This window comes from Kryptolebias marmoratus, linkage group LG4 (genome assembly GCF_001649575.2).
Source record: "Kryptolebias marmoratus isolate JLee-2015 linkage group LG4, ASM164957v2, whole genome shotgun sequence".
Classification (NCBI taxonomy): Eukaryota; Metazoa; Chordata; class Actinopteri; order Cyprinodontiformes; family Rivulidae; genus Kryptolebias; species Kryptolebias marmoratus.
The window spans coordinates 5,958,305-5,980,568 of NC_051433.1; the positions used below are offsets into that span (position 1 = coordinate 5,958,305).

The 22,264-nt window shown below is 37.1% G+C and overlaps 1 protein-coding gene across 1 annotated transcript in view; it reads left to right on the plus strand.

Annotated features, from left to right (window-relative positions):
* Positions 1-22,264, plus strand: part of LOC108231655 (metabotropic glutamate receptor 4) — a 173,065-nt gene that overhangs the window by 27,868 nt on the left and 122,933 nt on the right. The window contains exon 2 of the mRNA XM_037975497.1: positions 14,921-15,946. Within this exon, the coding sequence (XP_037831425.1) occupies positions 15,386-15,946 (561 nt within the window). The 5' untranslated portion in view covers positions 14,921-15,385. The remainder of the gene's footprint in view (positions 1-14,920; positions 15,947-22,264) is intronic.

Genomic DNA, 22,264 nt, shown 5'->3' on the forward strand with positions numbered 1-22,264 from the left:
TTATATATTTAGATTGCTTCTTCTTCGCTTGATAAAAAATGGGCTCCATGTTGTGTCAGACACAGAAAGATCATTTAAACTCTATTATTTTAGTCAGGTGTGTATGAGAAAGACTGAGTCACACTTCTGGCTGTACTGAAAGTCTGTGGCATTAGAAAACAAAGAATAGGTCAAGGATACAGAATTGAGGTTTCCAAATGGTGGAACGCAGTCCAGATTCGGACCAAAAGGAAGTCTTATCTGGACCCAGATTTGTTGCTAAATTTCAACAGAATGAAATCATTATTTTTTGATATAAATTTATAGTTTTTTACTTGCATACAGCACAGCTTTACAACATTTACAATAAATCACTTTAAGCAGTGCAGCTTTTCTATTTGTTATGGTAATTCATTTTAAGTGGCACAGCTTTCCCAGCACTTACAGTGGTGGCTGTCACTAAAATACAGTTTATTTTACAATAAATTTCTTTAGGTGAACCTCAGTGAATTTTAGTTGAAGACCGCTGTTATAGAAGCTTGATTAGAGCAGAGCTGTAAGATGCTTTTGCAGAGTTTTAACATTTTACAGGATTTTTGTGACTTGCCTGTTGTGAATGTGGAGAATGTTGGGCTGCATCTTGTTCTCTGCTGGTGTTTTTTTTTTTTGCTGTGCTTCCAGGTTTACAGTTTGTTTCCAAATAATATTAGCCACATACTTGAACTTTCAAATAATTAAGCCACTCTGCATCATCTTCCCCTGATATTTTAAAATGATATTTTATTCAAAAGGGAGGCTTTTGGTATTTACTCCTCATAGTTCTGGGCCTCCAGCACATTGAAATGGTTTTGAACTGGTAATAAGGATTGCTTTTGATACTTCACTCTGTCATGAAAGTCTTCCTTTAACAGTTTATTTGAAGAGAGTCGATAGGATTCAGATCCGATAAACAGGCTTTTGGTCAGATCTTAACTGCAGCTATCACACAGATGCTTGGTGTGTGTGTCACTATCCATCATATTGCTCCCATTATCTTAACACACACCATCCCTCCAAAGCCATCCTTCTTTCTGATATGCCCTAGTTTTCCATATGTTGCAGCTCCAAGTGATTCTGTTGGAAATAGGTCTGTCAGGGTCACAGGTTTGATAAGACATAATTCCTTAATCCTGACAGACAGGCAGGTCCAGCTCCACAGATACAGTAAATCAATCAATGTGTCTGAGAAGTAGCAGTTCTCTGTATTGATTGTGCCCCCCTTCCACCTCTCCCTTCACCCAGAAACACTTGCTAAGACATGCTAGACCGTGATGGCTTGTGATATAGTCTGTCTTCTTGCTCAAGCTCTGTAAACACCTCACTGGAACAGTTTCTATTCCAGAGTACAAGGTTAAAAAAGATTGTATTTGACCCACAAGATGAAGTATGTTAGGCATCATTACCAAGCAACGCTCAGAGTCAACAGGAGACTGGAGATGGTTCACCTCACGCCTGCCGTCTTTTCACTGGGCCATTAACCAGGCTCACATATTTAGTGAGAGCTGACTCCAGTGCCAGAGGCCTTAAGAGACCAAGATATGTTTTAACCTGTAGATTCAACATTCAAACTTACCCTCTGAATCATATTCAATCCAGGCCCCAAGGTGTGCATGTAATGATGGGTAGGAATTGAAAGCTTTACTGGCAAGAAAGGTGGTAATGGTGATGAATAACAAGTAGAGAAGTGTTTTTTTTTCTTTTTTCTTTTAAAAAATTCAATCATATGGGAACCCTGACAAAAATATGAACTCTGTAAAAATCAGGGGAGAGGAGTGCAGATTGTTGGAGCATGCATTTCATTGTTATTGCAAGACGATCATCATTGAATCAGCCATTCAGCGAACAGGAAGTCAACAGTTTTTAATATGCTCTTCTGACTCCCTGATGGGTTTCCCCTCATAGCATCTTCATCCTTTTTAAGCAGCACCAGTTTTCTCCCTCCTCTCCTCCAGGGCAGGAGAATCAGGGCTTGTTCTCACATTTCAGTCCATTTATCTCCTGCTAGATGCAGCTCAGTGATCTTAGCCCTCCATTAGCTCACACTGAAAAGCATCCAGTGCGAGTAAACAGAAAGTTTAGGGACGGCTCATTTCTTCCACCCCTCCCCTCCCCACTTCTTCAACCTTGCCTTCCAAATCACTTACTCTGTCTTCAAAACACATTACATTTGCTGTGATACAAGAAAAAAAAGCACAGCTCTGGTCTTGTGTTTTTAAGCCCTGCATGCGTGTCCTAAAATCTGGGGAGCTGGCACAGAAAGAGGGCAGCTCTCTGGTGTGGTTGTCATAAAGTTGATATTTCATGAGATAAATTACACCACTTGTTTCCTCAGGGATCTTAGTGAAGAGAAATCAAACGGCCGCAGCCAGCAATTACATAATATCATGTCTTAGCAAGATTTACCTCATATCTCATTGTTCCAAATAAATCACAATTGTTGATGGCATTTTTGTGGTTTCTTTTAATTAATGCTGCAGAGATTTTAAGCGTTCAGGCTCTCAACTCCCATCTCTCATTGCGGTGACAAAGTACATCAAATTTTAAAGAAGATAAATTGGTATCTGTTCATTAATTTTGTTTTCTGTTATGTTCTGTAATGTTTTTTTTTTCGCTCTGACCTAAAGTGTTTTGCAGAAAGTTTATCAATCAGTACAATACAGCAGTCATGATTCCATTAATTTAAACAGATGCAGCCATTAAGTGTTTTCTGAATTAGTCTACAAACTTCTTATTTAGACCTAAACTCTCTTCCTCTGTTTTTCTTTTTAAATTAAAGGCCTAGCATTCCTTGAAGGAACACATATCACCCCTTGCTTTTCATGCCAGAGTTTTAGACTTAGATTGTCTTATGTTGAGCAATGCAAGAGTCTGCAATATGAGGAGATGTCACACTCAGAGTATATGTGCTGTGAATGACTATCAGCTACTATCACATTAGGTTTGAACTTGATACCTGTGAAATTGGCTGTTACAGACAGTTTTGTGTTTGCTAAGATTGTTTAGCTATGGCAACCATCTTAACTTTGTTTGGAAAGTTTCATTAAACCCAAAATAAAGTAGACTTCAGAGTTGAAAAGGTATGTGCATGGAATAAAATCCAACCTGTTATTTTATTGGACCTAAACTCAAGTCCTAACGGACCAAGTTTTAACACTTCAGTTGGTGGAGATCTAGAGATAGAGAGGCAAATCACACACATATATTTTGGAGGTGTCATAAATTATACTTGTTTTGGTCAAGTGCTCACTTTACAACTGAAACCATACTGAGTTATGCAACACCTAAAGAAGGCAAGGTTATGTGTCTTATATAAAGAGATATGAAGGATCATGTGAAGAGGAACTTTATTTTTAACAATAATTCTGTTGTTGGCAAATAAAAAGGCAATAATAAGATCCCCATACTTTACAGCAATGGTTATATAATGTAAGAGATATAACTGTAACAGAGAATTTCACTTTCTTCCTCAGAGTGAGAGGAAATGTTGTTTTTAAACAAATAAAAAAAGGACAATTATAGACCTGACTCATAATTTACACCTTACTGAATAGATATAGACCTTCTGTGATAGCCATGTAATTAAGGGTTTTCTTTCTTTAGTTATTTACTTATTATTCTTTTTTTTTTCTTCCTCACGTATTTACAGTATGTAAACATGTTTGCATATGTATGTGTATATATATATTTGATCGTTTATGTTATCGTACCCTCCTCAAAACGTTTAATAAAAAACGAATTAGAAAAAATATATATATAAATCATTAGTCACGCTAATAAAACAGTAAGTATTTTCATGTTTTAATTAAGTTGCTGTTTATACCAGTGTATAGACACAGTTTTGGATGACAAAGTTAGCTTTTTTTTACTCATCACCAGGGAAACTTAAGCTTTGTGTGATCTACTTCTGACAAGTTTGTAATAAGACTTCCTGGTTTGAACTGGCAGTAAGAATTGAGACTCTTTCTGTGACGAACAGTGTACATTCTTAGCCTTATATGTGCTGGACATTGTCACAGAAACCTGCAGGCATTTATTTAGTTTAGGATGCAGAAACGTGCATTAATATTGCTGATCATACAGGCCAAGTCCGTTACGCTGCTGGTATATTTCAAACAACACTGTAAATTAATTAGAAAATTGATTAAACTATTAAAACTAGATTACTGAGGATTTTTATGCTAGTTTATTCAATCATTAAAATTAATTTATCTCATTTGACAAGAAGTACAATCATTTTCATACTTTTAACTATTAAACAGGAGCATTTTTTATTTTTCAAGTCTAAACGTTTAAATTCCTGACATTCACCTGCGATGATGGAAATAACTGTCATTGAAAGTAGATAGATATTTTTTTTTAAGTTACTTTGCAAATTTGCCCATAATGATTTATTATGTTTGATATTCTGCACAACTCTCTACAATCTGTTTCTTTTGACTGAATTAAACAGCAGGTGACTGGTGTTTTTAAAGTGGAAGATGTGTCAAAAAATGATCAAACGCTTCATTTTAAATGAGCATACCTACAATCCGAGAGGGGAAAAAAAAACAGCTGAACAAAGAAAGCTGATAATAATTGTAGTGATAGCCATTATCTCTGATTAAAATTTAATGTCATGCCAACCTGATGTACAAGTTTTTAGCTTGACACGTCACTGAGATTTATTATATTTCCACATGTATTCTACTAGAAACAAGTCTTTCTTTTTGTTTAGCCCTAACCCAAAAGCCTCACCAATCAGAGGCAAAAATGGACAGGAATTTGTTTATTAACCACTGATACTTTCTTGTGGACCTCATCCTTTGTTTTTTTGCAGAATACCTTATTATCTCTGCAAAATGTGCTGAAACAAGTATCTGTGTGATGCAAAAAGGCAATTAACTATTGTGGCTGGTGAAAAATATGCATTGTCTGTACTTTTTTTCTTTTTTTTTTTGATCTATCAGTCCTCTTGGTTTGTATGAGAAAAGGCTGATTTGGGGCACTATATGCAAATATGAGCTAAAGCCTGGGATCAAAAGAGAACTGCAGAATATGGCCATCAGTAATTAATCTCTTTTGGCAGCTTAAATTTATTTCTATTGCTAAAACCAAACCCCCTTACCTGTTAGTGTTTAGAATATGCTCACTCAAAAGACAAATTTATTTTCTGGGCAACAAGAGTCTATTCATCAGTAACAATGAACTGATTAGGGAAAGAAAAATAATTCCTGCATGTGCTCTGTACTGATTTAAAGCAATATATGTTTAATGTTTAACCCTCCCAAAGCCTTTAAAAGAGAGAGAGACGAGAGGTAGAGAAGTCCTTGTAACTTTGGGTCAGTTTGACCTGAAGGCCACAGGAAGGTTAGATCATCTCATCTTCACTTTGATGAAGAAATCCATCTAAATGGTGCAACAATAATAATGTTGTTTTGTGTTACATTTCTCCACTCTTGCTGCCTGTCACAGCAAATGATTCAGTTATCCAAAATGCCGTTTGTCTCTAAAGAAAACATAAAGTTTTAAATCTCAAACTTAAAATCTACACAGTGAAACTGGTCAACATTGTCTCAGATTAAATAATTACACAAATGCCAATCATCTGATATGGATTGGCTCCAAAAGTTCATTAATTGCAGATGTACATCCAATGATTGTTTCTTGAGTTTTGATAAAATATACTACAAATAGTTAATGGCTAAAAAAATACAAAAAATAGCACTCAGAGTATGATTTGGGAATCACTTTCAGCTACTACCACACCATATTTGAAGTCAATATTTGTAAAACTGAATGAGTTGTAGCTACCTTTGTGTTTTAAAGGTCAGTTCGATGTGGCAGCATTCTCAAATCAGGTTAATTCCAGCAGTTAATCAGTGATTGCTTCCTGCAAGTTTTAATAAGCTTTGTCCAGTGACTCATGAGATGTTTTAATGAAAGACAGTCATACACACACAAAGACATGGGCCAAAACATTAATGTCTGCCTTTAACTCTTTGGTTGCAGGAAATAATAATAATAATGTTTTATTTATCTCGACTGAAAGTCAGAACTGTGAGAGTTTCCATTAAGTCAGAAAGTAAAGTGTTGTGAAGAATGTACTGTGGAAATTTGCGGAAATTGAAAATACACACATTGTTAATTTTCCACATGATTGAAAAGAAATTTGTACTTAGAAAAAGTTGTATTCATAATTAAAGTGGAAATTGATTCTGATTAGCTGTATTCTAACAGTTCCACACCATTTATAACCTGTTCGGCTTTTATAAACAGGAGAAATGACAAACAGAAGAAAACAAACAAAGGCCTCATATTCCATGGAGGAATGCTTATTGCCCATCACCTTTCATGCCACACTGCATTCATCTTATGACGAGAAATGATGACGCTCAGATTGTGATGTCTTCTATCATCTATAAAAGACTTGATTGAGGTATAGCCGTTTTTGTGTAGGCTAAAGTCAGTTAGCTATGGTGGCCATCTTGTCATACGCCCCCCCCCGCCACACACACATACATAATCACTCTGGCTTCGCCTTTGGTGGTGGGCAATAATAAGGCATTCTGCAAATAAAGTCTCAGCTGCTGTTCTCTCTTGCAAGGCGTTGCAAGGTGCAGATATTTAGAAACCTGAGTCTTACCATACAGGATCGCTCACTTTTAAGCTGAAAGGACCGAAGTGCTTGACGGTCTTGCTGTGATTTGAAATTTGTCATAAATAAGTATAAAGCAGTCATCCACACTGATTAGAAAAATGCTGAATAATGCTGATGATATAGAATGCAAAAAGTGTTTTGAAGTGCTGGAATAAGCAAAGGTTTAATTGTTATTTTTTTACAACAGTGACAAAATTATTAAGGTGAGAATTACTGTGGGATGTTGCTGAGTTGCAGCTCAGTGACAAATGGACGGCTCTATTTGCCATAATTGCATTGCAGTTTTCTAATTTTGCTGCTCAAAAAAAAGTATAGCCCCTTGAGCACTTACAGGTTTGATCCACCATATTGATGGCCTTTTTAAGGTTATTTCAGTCGTTTTATTCTTTCATTAGAAACAAAGTGGCAGCCTCCACTAAGCTCTTGTGTGCAGCCAAGCCCTGCTCTCTCCATTCATTTTCCTCAGGACAGCACTACTTCTACCTTCCTATTGATCTTCTGTGCAGCATCAACATGCTGGAGTGTCAATTAGAGAACCCCTCTTGCCCATGTGTGAGAGGAGAGCCATCTCTAAAAGTTTCTCTGGCCTGCTTGGCCATCCAGCAGCTGCTCACGTCTCAGAATAATCTGCTGAAAACAAATAAGCATTCATTTCAAATGTATCTTTGTCTGGATTTCTAATGTTTCTCTTGCAGCAACGACAGAACTGTAAAGTGACTGGAGAAAAGCTGTGAGATCTATAATGTGAAGTGATGAAAAGTACGAGGCAGTGTGAAGGTGTAGTGCCGGGTCTGCAGATCAGATTTGCCTGCTTCAAAGACCACAGCCTTCCTGTTTTCAGGTGAAGTGCATTTTAAGGCTAGGCAGATTGAATTGATCAGACAGACACGTTTTTTAGGTGAAGAGATTCTTTTTGTAGCATTGTTACTCATAGCAACCAAAGTGCAGAGTAGCTATATTTGCAGATCTTTCCTGAGTCTTGTTTTTATTGGCTTACATACAAGACATGTAACAGGAAAGTGGATCTAAAAAAATGTCTTCTATATAGTCAAAATGTTCTGCAGTTTTAACGTTGCATATTGTCAATGAATGGAGATGGCAACAGTCCAGCATGACCTTTTTTTTTTTTTTGCTGGGGTATGTCCTGTAAGATTTACAGTCATCCCTCAAAGTGTTGGGCTGGCCCAGTTTAACCTACACAAGTGTCAAGTCGAGTCTCACGCAACATGTTAGGCTGTCGGAAAGAAAATTAATTAATGATGGCTGAAAACAAGTTCAAGACGTCTTCAGACATTTTTAGTGTGGAAGTGAACAGGAACAAAATCTGTCTAACAGCCATGAAGATGATGAGCTCAGGAACAAAAAAGAAAAGAAAAAAAAAACAGTCTGAAAGAGGTAGCTGTCAGAGGAAATGACTCTGACTGTTTAAGAACCTGACAGGAGAGAATGTGAGTTTGTGACTGATGGGATAAGCTACATAATGTGCCATTCATCTATTAGTTTATTTCATGGTTCAGTTTTGCACAAGAAAAGGTTTCAGCAACAGGGACTGCTGAGAATAAATGTTATCTCAGAAAACTCCGGTTTGCTGGTGGTTCATATTAGTTGGCTGTGGTTCAGGAAATAGAACTGCTCTCCAACATTTCAAAGGGCAGACATGTTTCCTGCTTTCACAGTTCACATGTCAAAATGTCCTTGTCCAAGACACTAAACCCCAGCTTGAACCAACGAATTTGTTGTGGTGTATAAAAAAAGATTTCCTCTTAATGCAGAACAAAGTGCTGCGGGAGTGGGCGAATGTGGCTCATACTTCAAATTAATTTGAGTGGTCAACATGATTTGAAAAACGTTCTTTAAATTTAATTTATTCAGTCTGTCCCGAAGAAAGTAACACAGACTGTCAAAATTGCTTGTCTTTTGTGAGCAAAAGCTCCATTTCGTTTGATAATTTGGTCAGAAACACTTAGTAAGTTTATTATTTTGTAGAAAGTTTAGGTTTTATTAAAGTACACAGTAAGAACAGAGGGTCTTTAGTTTAGTTTAGCTGTGGGAACTGGGGGCTGTGAGAGATTCTATAGCACACCACTGTAGATGACAAGAAATTAAACATGAAAAAAAAGGGAATTAATGACTACGTAAACAATTTAGAGAAATCATATTGCTTCTATTGTTTTGTAAGATTGTAATCCAATTATATTTTTAAGATAACTTATGAATGAGAGAAATTAAGTTCCTGCTCACATCCTTGTTAGTGGTAGTGCAGCTTGTCTCACTTTAAATGTTCTCACAGTAATGCAACTATTATAACATCAATAAACAATATACAGCATGTCCCACTTTATGTATGATGTCACTTGTTCTTAATCTTTGCAGCATCTTCATACATCTAAAAAAGCTAATGGTTTTCCCCACAAACCATTATTTTGAAACAAAGTTCATCAGTGTGAAATATATTACTTGCAAAGAAAAAAAAGAACTTCAAGAAAAACTGAAAAAATAATTAATAACAAACACGCAAACAAACAATAAAACCACTTATCTACTGCAACACAGCTTCTCACAGAAAATGAAGTAGTAGCCAAAACAGAGAAGTTTTTGATGCTATGCTTTATTTTTTTATGCTAAGCTATATTCAGTCATGATCTGACTACATATTTATTTGGATTTTATTTGCATGACATTGCACAAAGAAGAAAACAAATATTGTAGGATGACAAAACCTATAAAATGACAGTGTGGATAAATAAGTGGGATAATAGTCATGTGTGGCCACAACAATGGCTCATCCCTTGAGTTTAGAGGCTGTAGATTCGACACTGAAAGTGACTGAACAACAGCAACTAAATAAATACGTAAAACAAGAACAAAAACAGTTTTAAAAGAAGTGGCCAAAATCCTAAGAAAGCCTTCAGAAAGCCTGAAAATTTATTGATTAGGAACCACTGGTTCCCTGGACACAAAGTATAAAAAAATCCGGACTGACTCAAGACTTTTTGCTCAGTACTTCATTTGCTTACAGGTTATGGGCTTATTAAAGAGTTGGCATAGATTTCGATGCTGCAGTTTGCAAATTGTGTTGCAACACATACTTATTTGCCTGAAGGTTATTGTTTGGCCTTTTAAAATGAATATTGAAATATGTTTTAGCACCTGAAGAAAGGTTGTTCTCCTGATATGAATCTCTAGTTTTTCCCGCAGCTGTCTTTGACATTTTGTAGCTGGTAAGTATTTTCTGTTGTTTTCCTCAAATTTGCGTTGGACATGTTTGTAGAGGTATGCCATTAAAGGGCCATCTGTAAATACACATGCATTTCATCTAATATGGTGCCTTTGCAACCCGTTTTCTTTGCCACAATGTGTTGCTCTGTTTTAAAAGCAAGAGAGAGCTGCAGCACTGCAACTGTGTTACATACTGTACTATGGATTATATTTGAGCTGTGGAAAAAAACCTAAGACACTTATGGGTACCACTACATGCTCTATTGAATAAAGTCCTAAAGATGTGTTTGTCAGAACCTCAGTGGTTATTTAAAATAAAACTCGAGTTTCAGATAAGTAATGATAGTTTCTGAGATGATTATTTCATAGGGTATGACAGGACTGCTGAGATTGCACTGAGATGCTCCAAGTTATTAAAGATAAAATTATTTACATTCAGGTCAGAAAGTAAACACCACACGATATTGATCTGAAATATCGCAGAACAAGCCTATCTACAAAGTATTTTATGTAATCTGAGATGTGTGATCTTTTTGCACAGACTGGCAAATCTTTTTTCATTCTGAAGAGGACTTATGAACTGTCGTCCCAGCAGCTTTTCCTTTCCACAATCATAAAGTTTGATGACACTAGCTTTGATTCTGCAGTCTACTAGAACAGTTTCTTATTTGAGCAATTCACTGCTCACAGCTGGACTTTTTTCCCCCTTTTGCCTAGCTGTACCACGCAGGGTTAGCAGCAGAACTTTCTCCCTTCATCTCAGTGTTTGCTCTAATGCCAGACACTCTGCTTTCTGGTGTGCATTTGGTTATGGAGGCTAAGGTGAGTTGGCTGCCCTCCCAGTTGTCATCTGTTCTGCAGCAGTTTAAACAGACCTGCAGTGAATCAAGTCTGAAAAATTACTTCTCACTCAGTAGCAGATAGTTGGGTGTATTCAAAGGACCTTGTCACTTCCAATATGCTCTCAATGAATCTCAGCCATTGCTGATCCAAGGCTTTAACCCACTCTGCTGGAAAACCAATGTCTACAACCCTATTCTGCTACTGTGTGCAAGGAGATTGTTCATTCAGAATTCATTACGGTTGCACGACTTAACACGCTGCAGACATCTACATACAGGATGGCTTGTAGGGGTGCGTTTTGTGTGTTTTTCTGGCATGTGCACGTCGTGTGGGAGTATTAGCGATGAAAAAGAGAATAGAGGTAATAATCATGTTACAGTGTGGAGATGTGAGGAAGGAGTATAGAAACTCAGAATCTAGCGGTACAATACGTGCCTTATGTGCCACACAAGGTTGTTTACAGCCCTTGAATCAGTGAAGACTAAAATTCACCCACAGCTGTGAAACAATGCAGCTGAATCCACCTTATATCAATGAGCAGGACAATAAGGTTTTATGAAAAAAGTTGTTTTTATTTTTAAAATTTAAATATATGAACCTTTAAGTAGCAACCTTTTGAAAGAAAGACCACTATCTGTTGTGTTAATGGATTTGAATCAGAGCTCATATTGCCTAATTGCCTAATTACTTGGAATGGACACATAACATCACCAGAATCTGTTATGATCTTTTTTTACATATATATTGCCAGATCCTGAGAGATATGGACAAAAGATACAATATCTTTGTATTTTTAAGCACACTGATGATGGAAATAGATATACTTTTTTAGTATTTTCCATTTCGATATTGCTACAGAATAGTTTTTGCCTAATTGCAGTTATTTGAGCTGAACACAGAAAATAATCATATTTGTAATTAATGCTCTCCTTTCTCATTTTAAAACAGATAGATAAAGCTCACTGTTTCTCCATTGTTGTACAACATTTAAGGTCTGATAACCTTTAATAAATGACTCCAGTGATGTTTAATGAAAAATGAGTGGGACGTTTGTGCAACTTGTGGTTTAACTCAAGACACTTAACTTCCACTATTTGAGTAACCTCATCTCTTTGAGGTTTTATTGATATTAATATTATGGATTGTGTTGCAAAGCCAAATCCCACAGCATCTGTGTTGGCTCAGCTTATTTTGGTGTAAATCCATTTCAAAAAGGACGGCCAAAGAAGTTGGAGGAGGTTCTTTGTTGCTTTGGCAGCAGAAAAAAGATAGATGTCAAAAGACATTTCCTCTACCACCCAGTCACTTCTTCCACATGTGATGAATGTGTGTTATTCCTCTGCAAAGAATGGGCAACTACATTTTGACATATGACTGTTGTGGTGCTAGTTGCCATACTGATGGACATAAATATTAGCTTTGATGAATTCTGGCTTTATTGTGACCATGAGCCCACAGACGGACTGGGTGAAAATCAAAAGAACAATTCTTTATTGAGGAAAGCAGAAACAAACAAACACACAAAAACAAGTATACAAGAGAAACATATAGGTATCTACACAAGTTTGAATGGTGACAAAGGCTGGGAGATGAGAGGACATGGAAAAGACACAGACAAACAGCAAGTGGTCCAGCTGTAGTTTCTATTGTAAGAAAAACAAAGAAAAACACAGGTTACAGACAGCAATAGATGTAAATACAAACATGGAGAAGAGAGGGAGTAAAGACAGCAGTAGAGTGAACAAATGTGGTCAGTATGTCCTCCTAGCAGCATAACTAGGGAATCGCTCAGGAAACCCAAGTAAAGCCTAACTAGGATTTATCAAAAAGAAAAGAGTTAAGCCTAGTCTTAAAAACACTCCCTATTTGATAAACTCCATATTAGAGAACAGCTTACTGCTTTTTCCTGTTTTGTTTTCACAATGCTAGTCTTGACTGCTGCATTCCTGAATTTGTAAATCTTGGTAAAATTGTCTCATTGCTTTTTACAGTTTGGGCAGCACATCAAAAGCCGGTTAAGAAAACAAAAGCATGAATTTTGGATTTTCATGCAGAATGAGCTACATTTGATTTATGCGTGATTTAGACTGTTGCCCAAATTTGGTTTAAAACATTTTAAAATCAACTTTTAATACAGCTGAGCGGATTTTGTAAGAGGTGGCACAACATTGCAAGGGTTATTTCTGTCGCCTCACCAGTCTTTACATGTTCTTCCCATATATTTTTCTTTATGTTTCCTTCCACTGTCCAAAACATGCATGTTAGGGTAATTTGAGTTTCTAAATTACCCTCAGGTGTGAGTGTGTGTGGTGGTTGTTTGTCTATGTGGCCCTGTGATGGACCGGTGACCTGTACAGGCTAAATCCAGCTGAAGATAGACACGAGCTCCCTGTGGTTCTGAACAGGATCAAGCAGGTAAAAAAGAAATGGATGGTTGGATGGATGGCTAGTTTTATATGTGACCACTGCCTCATAAAATCTAAATAGTTTTATAGGCTTACTGCAGTTATTGCTGGAGTTTATTGTGAGTTCATGTAGTTTGTAATTATCTAAAGTTTCTGTCAACCAGGGAAAAAAAGGTTAAAGACCCCACACAGCTATTTGCATTCAAGATTTGCCTCTTGTTTTGAGTTGTTGTTTTTTTATTGACAATGGAGTTGTAAAAGCACACAAAACAGTGCAGCTTTTACTTTGGTTCAGTCTGTTTGTTGTCAATGTCAAGAAATAAAGACATTTGTCCAGATGGTTCAGGGATTTCATTAGTCAAACTCAACCACTGTGATAGTTCACAACTGCAACATAAACACAACCACAGTGGAAACAAAACAACTGATTCAGCACTTCTACACTCTAATGTTGAACTTTTAATCAAATAAGTGACATTTATTAAAAACAAGAGAATTAAATCAATAAGTATGACTATTTTGACACACAGAGCATCAATAAAGATGTGCCGGCTTAGGCCTGTGGAAGTAGTCTGATATGAACACCGGCCAACACAGAGCTGCATTAAAAAAATCTTAGTCTTTCATGGTAAAATTACCTAACAACCAAATGTGCCATAAAATGAACACATTCTTCTGTGACTAAATGAAAGTGCTACTGGAAGTGGATTTTTACACACCTCACCTGTTTCAGTGCTGTTAAAGCTTAAAGCTGTTCATTAATATGAGCAAGTACCAATTAAGTTTTAACTCAGCGATTGTGCATTTTCTTATGCGTCTTCATTTCTCAGCAGATTGTATCGTTATTTGTCTTATCCAACTTCAAAACCCCAGGATGATCACAGCACAAACTGAAAATAGCATTTTCTGAGGGAATTGGCTCCTGTTTTGCGTGCCAAACTCGTAAACAAAGATCTCATGTGATCTATTTGCACTTGGCACATGTGATGGGAATGACTCACATCTACTACCACAGTTAATTTTAGCTCATTATCTGTAAATCTGACTGACTTATAGCCATTTTTGTGGTTGCTACAGTTTATTACCCAATTTTCATGTTTAAATAGCACAATGACCGTTTCAGACTAATTTCTCATGGCTTACTTTTGCTGGTTTTGTTACATTTTTCTTTCTTGCCAGCCTCAGATTTAGAAATGCCTGAGAGACTGAGAGACCCACATATGAGTTCCATCTATTATAATATGTGATATTCATTTTGCCTTTCATAAATACTCATCCCTGGGTAATACTGAAGTGGTCCATCAGGTAGAAAAAGATTTCATCTTTATCAGAAGCTAATTTGAGCCTTTTGAACTTTCTTTTAAACCTAAAATACTCTTAATGATTTGACAGACTTTGAAAAAGCGATGGTAATGATTTGTGGGCTTGTACTGCTAATACTAACAAGGCAGCTTTTGTTCATAAAGTAGTTAGTGTTTTCAGTTTCAAAGTTTGATGTTAGAGAGAAAGAAGTAAAAGAATGTAGAAAAATTGTGATTGCATCTTCTGACAAGGTTGATAGGTGAAAATGAATTATGGGGATTCAAGTTTCAGACAGATTCAGATGGAGATGTTGGTAAAATGTATAAAACAAAATATTTTGGAAGCATATCTGTTTTCTCCTTCTTCATAATGCTGTAGTTAAAAGGTTAAGTTGAAAAAAAAAGCTATTGAAAGTCTCATAGTAATTCAAATTCCTTTGCCCTTTTCTGTTTTCTCTGAGCACTGTCTCACTTCACTTCTCTTTTTCATCTTTCAGGAATTCACTCTGAAGCCTGTAGACCTGAGACGGCCTGAGGGCTCTGACATACACCAAATCCCTGCCCAGGGGAACAGCGGAGATTAAAAACTTCTGATTGAGGTGGAGAGGAAAGAAACACAAAGAGAAAGAGGGAGAGACAGAAGGAAAAAAAAAAGCTTAGCGTTCATCTTTGTTCTTCCTAATGCCCCAAGTGAAAGATCTCCATAAGCAAGAAGACACAAAACCTGCTGCCCACAACAGTGGTCAGATGATGGAGTGAGAGAGAGAAAGAGGAGAAGAGAACAGGATTACATCCTGTGAAAGAGCCAAGCTCATATTCTTCTCTAATTGAATGCCTTGGCGAGGGAAGAGACATGAGAGGAAACCTTTTCTGTGACAACTGCTTCAAGAGGCATTGCAATTAACCCTCTGGCCATCATAAAATAATACCTGGCTTTTGTTGTTTCCCGATTGCTGGTGTGGATGTGTGCTCAGGCCATTATCATGTTTCAGCCCCCAGCACGTAGACCGGATTGGACCGGCTGTCAAAGAAACATCCACATTCTGCTGCTGTTGCTGCTTCTTTACGGCTCCCCTAAGGCCTCTCAGGCTGCCAAACCCAAAGGGCCCGGACAAACACATTTAAACTCCATCCGCATTGACGGAGATATCTCCTTAGGTGGGCTATTCCCAGTACATGCCAGGGGTCACGATGGCAAGCCTTGTGGGGAGCTTAAAAAGGAGAAGGGTATTCACAGACTAGAAGCCATGCTCTTTGCCCTTGATCGCATCAATAATGATAATAATCTCTTGCCTAACATCACGCTGGGAGCTCGAATCCTGGACACCTGTTCCAGGGACACACACGCCTTGGAGCAGTCGCTCACCTTCGTGCAGGCTCTTATCGAGAAGGACGGGACAGATGTCAAATGTCTCGGCGGGGGGGCACCTATCATCACCAAACCTGAGCGGGTGGTGGGCGTAATTGGTGCCTCCTCCAGCTCTGTGTCCATCATGGTGGCCAACATACTGCGTCTCTTTAAGGTAAGATATCAGCAGTGTTATTTGTTTGGTTTAAATGAAACATAGGGGGAAAAAAGGAAAACAAGTGATTTATGATGTGTTTGCTGTATTGATCATCGCATACACAGTGTTTGTTTGAATAATTAATAACTGAAAAAGAACACATGCTGCTGAGCAGTGGGAAAGAACAGTCTGTGTTGATCTGCTGGCACACAATGGATGTTTCCATAACTTTCGAGAGGAGATCCCTTTGTAAATCTCATCATTCTGACTTTTGCCCTGGAGGAGTTGGTTGCTTAGCAATGGGAGGTATTGCCTGTCACAATACTGGAGTGATTAATACGATTCTTGATTTCATTTTTCCCCATAGCCTTTCACACCACCAGTTTTAGTGTTTACACTTGCACACACTACAAAAAAAATATGCTCTGTTCATGGACGTTTGGACATTTGATGAATTATTTAACACATACTTTTTTTTTCTCTCCAGTCAGCCACCACAGCTGCAATAGTTCTTTCTCCATTGCTGAAGGTGTGATTGCTATTGCTATTTATTGGTTGGCTTTTTACAAAATAACTTTTTTTTTTCAGAATTGCTGCCATAGATTTGCAACATTTTTGTGAATGTCACACCTTTTTTATACAAACATGCTACAGTTCTCCTTACTGATGTTGCAAGCTTGAAACAAGGGCCTCTTCTTCACTTTATGTCAACACTTACGCTCATAACTTCACACTGTAGCTGTAATTCTGTCATGGCTGCAAGGTGAGGTCCACTTTTGATATTACAGGAAATTGATGGACTTGATTTTAGTAGCTTGCAAGTTATGGTCAAGATACCTGATGTTACTGCATGTGAAAAGGTCGTTTTAGCATTTAGCTAAACTACTAATGCCAAATTAAACAACGTTCCTGTAACTGCCTCAGTAGCAGTCAATAATGGAAAAAGTGGGCTTGTAGCCAGGTTAACTCTCCTCATTTGACTTGGATTTGAGAGTTGAGCTGAAATACAATATTGTTGTGTTTTTTAACTTGTCCCTCCTTGGTGGAAGTTTGCGCTCTTTAAGTGCTTCTAGTTGTTGATGGTGTTTCTTTGTTACTGATAAAAGTTCTGAATAACTTTTGTGATTCATTGAAAATAGCTCCTAAATGTGATTAAAAATGAGTGTGCATGCCAGAAACTGGAAAATGTTATAAAAAAAAATCTTTAGTTTAGTATGTTGTTCAGTTTTTTTCTGGCACTGCTGGATTAGCCAAAAATTTACTTTTGGAGCCCGCTTATAAACATCTTTTTCAGATGGAGATGAACAAATTTGTGGGCTTTATGCATATTTCTGAAAATAAGAAAACCCCAGCTGTTTGGAGGACAAAAAGACATGCTTTCTATGCCTGCAGAGACTTAAAAAAACAAGGCCTTACACAAATGTACACACACACATGCTAGCTATGGCATATAGATTATGTAAAATACAGCTCCCATGAAAACAGTGTTGGTCTGAAAGTATCACCCCCAACCAAAATGAAAACAGTACAGATGTCAGTGCCAAGAAATTACAGCCTTTTTCTTGTACTGGTATACTGTGTAATACAAATTGATTCATCTTCTGCATTCCTCTGTGATCACTGCCATGTGGAGAGATGCTCTGCAGTGGGATAAGATATCATCGGGCTATGATTAGAGGATGTACCCTTTTATTTCATTGATTGGATAAACCTTCAAGTCATAAGTGATAATTGTGTTGAGGTGAGTAAAAGCCAATAAAACATGTGGGCTGTGATTTAGAGAAAGTTTGGTTTAGAGTGGCTTGATTTCAGATGTGCTACGCTGCTTTGTAACTGGAAAAAAAAGAAAAAAAGCCATGAATATAAAAGCCTTTGTCATAATTTTATGTAAGGTGGGTTGATGCTGAATATAATTTTAAAGCAAAAGGACTTCAAGTTAAAAGCAGGAATCACTTGACTAAATAAACTTGTGTTATTGCAGGAAAGTATGTTAATAGGCAAAGTTATTGTTATTATTGTGATCAATGAGATCCAAGTTTGTGATGATTATGTGTTGATTGATATAATTAAAATGATTTATTGTGTCAGATACATCATACAGCTTTAGTCCTTGTTGTGCTACAGTCCTGCTAATGTAGAAATCAAATTCTTTAACTATTTCTTTTTCATGTTCCCATAGTTCAGCTTTTTTATATACTAATGTAAAAAATCTGAAAGCCTAGTGAGTGGACCGTGTGTCAGCCTCATTAACAGGCACTGAAAGTAAATTTCACAAGAGATGAGTCTGATAACTGAAAGCTCTGCTTCCCGTTCTACTTTTAAAAAACTTTAGGAACCACAAGTAAACCTGCAGTCTGAGAGTGAAGTGCTCTGTTAGGAAAATATCATATATTTAATACAGGATGAAGCTTGGCCATAAATGTTAGCACATTTGGTCAAGTTTTTTTTTTAAATATTTGGGCAGGGCTTTTGATTTTGATTAGATGGGATAAGAGACTTTTATTTACTTATTTATGTATTAGTTAATCTAATACTCCACAGGAACAGCCTGCAGTGTGTATAACTTAATAAAGTCTGAGATTCTGAAGTGTTACAAACCTCATGGGATGCTTCCTCCTTGTCGAGGACTTATCAGTGTGTGGTTCCGTGCATAAATGGGTTTCAGTAATTCTGTAGAAATTATAAACAGGTTAAAAAAGCCCTTCATGAGCTCTGCATTTTTTCCTTTTCACTTTTACATTATGCTTGTGTGAGCGCACACACAGGTAGTACTCAGTGTGGGCCGCAGTAATGAGCATCTCCTGCAGTGCTTTCCTGATCCTGCTCTCACATGGAAGCCTCAAATCTTTTGTCATTAATGCAGCGTTTGTTCCTTCTCCATTAATGAATGCAGGCATTGTCCTTGCATTTTAAGATTCAATTCCTCTGTTCTTCTTTCTCCTTAGGTCTGTTGTATAAATTAGCAATTCCTGTTTTTTTCTTTGTTTTTTTTTACATTTAGAAGGCTGAAAATTAACAAAGCAACTCCCAGACCATCAGTGCACTTAGGCCCTGTTTACACGTGAACGATCTCCTTCAAATGTTAAAGATTTTTCAATGTTGGGCAATAATAACACCTGAACACCTGTCCTCCCTGAATCTGCTGTAGTTTCCATGCCAGGTCAGTAGCTAGCGTTGTGATTTTTGTATTTCCAGTGAGAAAGCAGTTACTTCCAAAATGGTAAATGCATGTACATCTAATTGTGCATGCACAGAACATATGTTGATTGCAGCTGTTTTTAGTGCACTTGTGATGTTTCACTCTAAGGCCAGGTGTTTCCAAAACCTTTCACTCTGAGACCTGTGTCAGAGAATCCAATTGCTGTTGTCATGTACACAAGTGGCCGAATTGCAACAGGAAATTTCTAGTTCTACTTAAAAACAGCATTGTTTAAACAGGGCCTCATAAGGTCAGCATGATACGATTTCACCAGTGGGTTCAGTTGGGTTTCTCAATCATGTTATCGACATTAAACTTTTTCACTAGCCAATCAATCAGATCCCACTCTAACTGAATGACAGTCTCCATCAAAAAATCAAAAATGGGAGTAGGCTTCTGACCTGAGGTAAAGTAGTCTGGCTGGTTACATGGATTAAACAGTAAATGCTTAATGGAGAGTGGTGTGTGGTCATTTAGGTGCGGTCCTGAGTTATGACTTCCCAGGGATCCATAGGTTAGCCTGATGCCAGATGGTTCTGCTGGCCCTGATGGACCGTCTGACTGTCCGGAAGGCTTTAACTTTACAACCTTCTCATAACGTCATCTACAACAGCAAGACATCATTTACTGCATGATCCAGTACACAGAGGGGACGACTACATCTAGAAGCACTGCAGAGACATAAATGTTTGCTTTAAATGGAGCCAACGAATGCACACAAGAACCGTCTCAGCATACTGATGAAGGCTAAACAGATTCTTTGACTCATAGACATGAACATGAATGTGCACTGTGACACACACATTCAAAGGCACACACTGCCTCGTGCAAAGAAACAACTATACACAAAAAGCAATCAAGCACATTTGCGAGTGAACTCCTTTTAACAGAGCAGCAGCAGCCACCTTTGAGTAGTTGGCAGGTTTACAGTAAAGTGTTTCCTCAGCACACAGCTGCATACAGATGTGGTTCAAAGCAGTTTGATGAATATTTTACTTCAACCTTATGTAATGCTAACACAGGGACCTGCAGCTGCAGCTCAAGAATATTTTAGTGTTATTCTGAAAAGTGGGAGTTGTCGTGACAAGCATTTGGGGAAAAGATAATTCATGATCACAGACAAGATATGTCAGATGATTACATTATTCATTTGCCTTGCAGATGTGCTCATAAAGTTGACACACATCACCTACAACGCAGATTACACTACCCGTTTAGCTCAGCAGGCAGTTCTGAAAAGGATTTCCTTTTTCAGCTCAGCCATAACAAAGGCTTGGGTCTAGCTCACTGAAAAGAAAAAAGTGTTCTTATAAATGTCCTCCTTTTAGTTCTGGGGTGCACATCAGTTGCACAAAAGCAAGGCAGTGACCCACGTTTAAAAAGCTCAGAGCATTCTGCCCTTTAATGCTCGTTGGAAATCATTTTGCAGGCTCCTTGTTCTGACAATACAGTTTACTGCTGTACTGAACAAAGCATCTAATATGCACTGAATGACCAGTTTCAGTACTAAAGGGCTCTAAATAAGGTGAGAAAAATGACACATTCAGGGAAAATGCAGGAAAATAATTTTTCATGCAGGAACACACCAACCCTAACCCTTCCCATTCATTCTAATGCTTCTCTTTCAACTTCAGTTCAGGCTTTTGTTTCTACATTTTGCACCAAAGCATTACAAGCTGTTGATTATTTTGTTTGCTTGGAAAAAAACCTTGACTGCTTTGCCGAGTTAAACCATCTAACTTTTCTTTTTAACGCATTTCCCTGAAATGAAACATTTTGTACATCCATAACTTTCTTTTTAAAAGTAGATCTGGTTTGGTGTTGCTTCTAAACTGTTCTCATGTGGCTTTTCTATAATTCTTCAATTAGTACAAATATTCAAAGGTTAAACTTAACAAAACATAAGCAAAAACATAAAACAACTAATATTCAATGTCCAGATGTTTCTTGCCAGCTCACAAATAGCTGCTCATACATTATCTTTAGATGTTATTCTGAGCCTTTTTTATTTATTCTTAATATTTACACAGTAGCATTGCTGGTAAAATGATTAGTAAAGCACAGTCTTGAGAAATACATTGTAAATCATATCAGGAACTACAAATATGCTGCTGTGAGTACAAAGTGATCTAATACAGCAAAACAAGATATGTTAGATTAAGCTATTATCTTTGAAACATAGGAAGTGAACAGGAATGCATGACTTTAAGAGGATATATTAATGATGCTACCAGTTGTGATAAACCCAAGTTCTGTCATCATGATACTTCTGACACTTCATGTGTTGGTTCTGGACATTAGGAGGGAAAGGGGTTTGCCAAATATTTGTGTGAATATTACTCCACTATTTGCCTCATAGTTTCTTTTGTCTGTTTATTTGGACTAACTTCCTAGGTGTACTTTCAGCTATTTCAGTCATTCAGGCATCTAAATGTTCATCGTGTTCAGGAGATCAATGCTATGACTTTTGGTGTTTGTAAGTTTTATTGTTTTAAAATATTTAACTTAATTTACATTTTTTGTTTCTCATAGAAATGCACTGAGATCTCTTCAAAAACTCTGATTCTTTAAAAAATCTTTTTCAAAATACTTGCTTTATTTTTAGCTTTTAGCTTCTGTTTTGCTAGTTTTAGATTTTGTTCTGAAAATTTTAATTTTAACTATTTAATGTTAACTTATTCAACAATTTTCAGCAGTCGTTAAGCACTCAGCATTCACACTGCATGTTTACAGGAAATGCTACTTTTACTAGTTAGTTTTGTTATGTGGTTTGTGTCTGCAACTTATTGGAAATTTGGAGAATATTGATATTGTGCACATTGACATTCCAATATTGATTTTTTTTTAAATATTGTGCAGCCCTAATGTAGAATGGAAAACTAAAAAAGTACGTCTCTCCATGTTTGCTTTCACAGGTGTCTTTTCTTTTCTGTACAATGACTCATTTTTGAGTGAGCACTTGAACAAAAAAATAAATAAAGCGGTTATAGTAAAGCTTTAACTGCGTAACACCATGTGAGCTGAAAGCTATCAGTGTTGATCTGATTCAAAGTCTACTTGTACAGCAGAAACTACTCACTCAGAAACCTGGGAAGAGGATGACTAATATCATTAGCAGGTGACAGTATATTCTGTGA